The 4,124-nt window shown below is 50.1% G+C and overlaps 1 protein-coding gene across 1 annotated transcript; it reads left to right on the top strand.

The window, feature by feature from the left end:
- Positions 1–1,129: 1,129 nt before the first annotated feature.
- LOC136540804 (silicon efflux transporter LSI2) lies at positions 1,130–3,402 on the top strand. Its single transcript, XM_066532824.1, has 2 exons — positions 1,130–2,558; positions 2,676–3,402. The coding sequence occupies exons 1-2, from the start codon at positions 1,394–1,396 to the stop codon at positions 2,948–2,950; spliced, it is 1,440 nt and encodes a 479-aa protein (XP_066388921.1). The 5' UTR covers positions 1,130–1,393; the 3' UTR covers positions 2,951–3,402.
- The last annotated feature ends 722 nt before the right edge of the window (positions 3,403–4,124 follow it).

The raw sequence follows: 4,124 nt of genomic DNA on the forward strand, positions 1-4,124 counted from the left end.
TTTCAGATGTTTCGTATTTCAAATGTAAAAGTAGAAAACGGTTTAGACATTTTTCCGATCGTTTTCTACTTTTCTACTTTTAATTTGAAATATTCCGAATTGAAAATTCGGTTTAAACCGAATTTGGCCAACTGCACAGGTCATACAGCCCAATTACAGGTTGTTCACCACGCAGCTGTGTTCTTTCTACTGGTGGCCAGCTGCCCTCACTTATAGACGGCGCTCAGCCTCGTCTCTCTTCACCTCATGAGATGGTGCTAAATGTCAGGAAACCGGCAGCATATACACGAAAGCCCACCTAGGCCATAGCCCATCAAGCTCATCGGTTTAACCCCCACCTGTAAAGTCAATCATTTGATAGTTTTTGCATCAGCCGAATAAATCTTTGTTACTCAAAAGAAAAATCTGAATAAATCTTTAAAATAAAATACTACATCTATTCTAAAAAGGTTAATAAAATTATTCTGACTCAGTTCGAGTTCATGTTTCTATAATATGCACTTGTTAATTATTATATGCACTTGAACTTGATCATGTATGCACTTAGTCATGCACTTGGTCTACGGGTCGGTATTCCGTATTGAGTTTTCGTATACCGACCGTGTTCGATATAATTCCGCTCGAATTGTTTCGTTTTCGAAATTCTCGATATTCCGTAAGTTCGTGTTCGTTTTCGTGTTCGGTTTGTCCGCTTTCGTTTTCGTTTTCGTATTCAAATGTAAAAGTAGAAAACGGTTGAGGAGTTCTCCGTTCGATTCCGTCCGTTTTCATCCTTAGGTACAAATACAGATTGTATCTACCATTGAAAGTACTTTACAAGGTGCTTTTGGGCCAATTAAAATCCAAGTGTATCTCCTGCGCACGTTATTACCGACTGACGGCATCAGCAACCGTCATTATTACTTTATTACATTAATTACCCTAGCTAGCTAGCTACCTAGCTTCATATATATAGTAGTAAATAGTGACCTCATTCTGCAAATTTGACTCTTTGGCCTTGCTTGCATTGGAGCCAAGCGCGCAATACATGCATGCATGGCGTCAGCCGACGATCGCCTCCAGCTCGATCGGTTCCTCTATTTATATCCGCGAGGATGGAGGGCCTCTCTCCTGCACTCACACACTCACTGATAGCTCATCAGTCATCACTACCACCTCGCTCGCTCCATCCACCACTTGTTGTTTGCACCATTGCCCACACCAAGCAGCAAGTGTTAGTTATTGTTCATGCAAGGATAGGATCGGAGCTGAGCTACATAGCTATATAGCTTGCTGCTACCACGCACTGCTCTGACGGGCAAGTAGATAGCTAGTGACCGATCGAGCTCCTTGGTGCTCGATCGATCCTACGTACAAGATCAAGAGGAGGATCGAATAATCCAAGGCCATCATCATGGCTCTAGCGTCGGTGGCCAAGGTGGTGTTGGGTTCCCTCGCCTTCGGTGTGTTCTGGGTGCTGGCCGTGTTCCCGTCGGTGCCCTTCATGCCCATCGGCCGGACGGCGGGCGCGCTGCTGAGCGCCGTGCTGATGATCGTGTTCCACGTGATCAGCCCCGACGACGCGTACGCGTCCGTGGACCTCCCGATCCTGGGCCTCCTGTTCGCCACCATGGTGGTGGGCAGCTACCTGAAGAACGCCGGCATGTTCAAGCACCTGGGCACGCTGCTGGCGTGGCGGAGCCAGGGCGGGCGCGACCTGCTGTGCCGCGTGTGCGTGGTCACGGCGCTGGCCAGCGCGCTCTTCACCAACGACACCTGCTGCGTGGTGCTGACGGAGTTCGTGCTGGAGCTTGCCGCCGAGCGCAACCTCCCCGCCAAGCCCTTCCTGCTGGCGCTGGCGTCCAGCGCCAACATCGGCTCCAGCGCGACGCCCATCGGCAACCCGCAGAACCTGGTGATCGCGTTCAACAGCAAGATCCCGTTCCCCAAGTTCCTCCTCGGCATCCTGCCCGCCATGCTCGCCGGCATGGCCGTCAACATGGTGATGCTGCTGTGCATGTACTGGAAGGACCTGGATGGGAGCAGCAGCCCCATCGACGTTGACGGCAAGAGGATGGAGGCCGTCGAGGAGGGTGCCGGGGCCCATGCCGGCGTCGAGCCGAGCCCCAAGCTGCAGCTGGGCAGCACCAACGGCGGCAGCGGGTACATGTCGCCGCTGATGACGGAGAACATCTCCACGAAGCACCCGTGGTTCATGCAGTGCACGGAGGAGCGGCGGAAGCTGTTCCTCAAGAGCTTCGCGTACATCGTGACGGTGGGCATGGTGATCGCCTACATGGTGGGGCTCAACATGTCGTGGACGGCCATCACCACGGCCATCGCCCTGGTGGTCGTCGACTTCCGCGACTCCGAGCCGTGCCTCAACACGGTGTCCTACTCGCTGCTCGTCTTCTTCTCGGGGATGTTCATCACGGTGAGCGGATTCAACAAGACGGGGCTGCCGGCGGCCATCTGGAACTTCATGGCGCCCTACTCCAAGGTCAACAGCGTCGGCGGCATCTCCGTGCTGTCCATCATCATCCTCCTGCTCTCCAACCTAGCATCCAACGTCCCAACAGGTACGTACGTATTTATACGTAGCTGCATGCGTGCTATATTAATTGGTTGGCATGCATGTTCCTCAGCACCTGTGCTAATTAATTATTAATTGGTTGGTCCGTACTGCGTGCATGCAGTGCTTCTGATGGGCGGCGAGGTGGCCTCGGCGGCGGCGCTGATCTCGCCCGCGGCGGTGGTTCGGTCGTGGCTGCTGCTGGCGTGGGTGAGCACGGTGGCGGGCAACCTGTCATTGCTGGGGTCGGCGGCGAACCTGATCGTGTGCGAGCAGGCTCGGCGGGCGACGCGCAACGCCTACGACCTCACCTTCTGGCAACACATCGTCTTCGGCGTGCCCTCCACCCTCATCGTCACCGCCATCGGCATACCCCTCATCGGAAAGATCAACATCTGACCGACCTCGATCGCTCACGTCGTCGTCGTCATCGTCGTACTCTCATCGGTATCATCATCGATCACTCCAGCCGCCCGGCCGTCGGTCGCCGGCCACCGTATCGTCGTCGTCTATCATCACTCTATCTTGATCTGCAGCTAGCAGGTAGCCACGCGATGCATGCGCATGCATGCAGGCATCAACGTAACGCCGGCTCATCGTGTGGTGTATACTTATATTACGACAGAGTATAATTGTACGTACGTACAACGTACAGTGCCCCTTCAGTTCCGTATATGTACGTGATGTGTATTATATATTATTAATTATGGCTCTTTAAATTAAAGCTAGAATTCACTTTTAGCTTTATTTGCTCCTCATCGATCGGACTATATATTGTGATTTTGGAGCGAGAGGAGTAGCAAGTGCATCTGTGCGTGCATTCAGTGTACTGTGAGAGCGAGGAAAAAGGCTTTCAGTGTCCAAATTGGGTCTGTTTCGCTGAAAAAACGAGTCGAAACACTATTTCGACTAATTTGTTGTGTAAGAAAAACATTGTTCTAGCTGAAAAATACGGATTATAAGACAAGCGAACATGACCTTATATATAAGCAGAGTGCACTGTCTGCTGACTGCTGCTGCTGCTTGAAGAAAATATGCATTGCATGTGGATGAGGTCTTCAAACTATAAATATATATCAACCATCTTCTATTTGAAAGCTCTGTTCGTTGGCAGCTTCTATCTGTCTCATAATTGCATTATTGGCTGGATTAGTTGGTTAGCCATCACCCAATTTTATATACTTGTCGTTACATTATTGTATTTGCAAACAATACTAGCTACACTCGGTGGCATCGGAAGAAAAGTGTTGGATGGAGGAGGCAGTTTTTTTTAAGGGGCAGTTGGAGCTTGAAACCTAGAAACTTGGAACTAGGTCCTTCGTGCCCTTTGTTTAAAAAAGGGGGCAATCATCAGACTACCATTAGTCATGCTCTGAAAATAAATCAAATTCTCAAGTCACTCATCTTAATTACAACATAGATCAACTACACAAGTATCTGCAAATTAAATGCAACACCTTGCACGTACCACAATTGTGATGCGCTAGAACGTGAATTATATATATATCCATCCATCTGTCAGCTAGCCTCTCTTAATTATTTCGCTAAACACAATTATACTCTTGCTAAGTAC

The sequence above is a fragment of the Miscanthus floridulus genome, chromosome 2 (assembly GCF_019320115.1).
Source record: "Miscanthus floridulus cultivar M001 chromosome 2, ASM1932011v1, whole genome shotgun sequence".
NCBI lineage: Eukaryota > Viridiplantae > Streptophyta > Magnoliopsida > Poales > Poaceae > Miscanthus > Miscanthus floridulus.

Coding starts and splice junctions, on each gene's coding strand:
- LOC136540804 (XM_066532824.1), top strand. CDS start 1,394: ATGGCTCTAGCGTCGGTGGCCAAGGTGGTGTTGGGTTCCCTCGCCTTC. Junction 2,559..2,675: donor AGCATCCAACGTCCCAACAG/GTACGTACGTAT, acceptor GCGTGCATGCAG/TGCTTCTGATGGGCGGCGAG.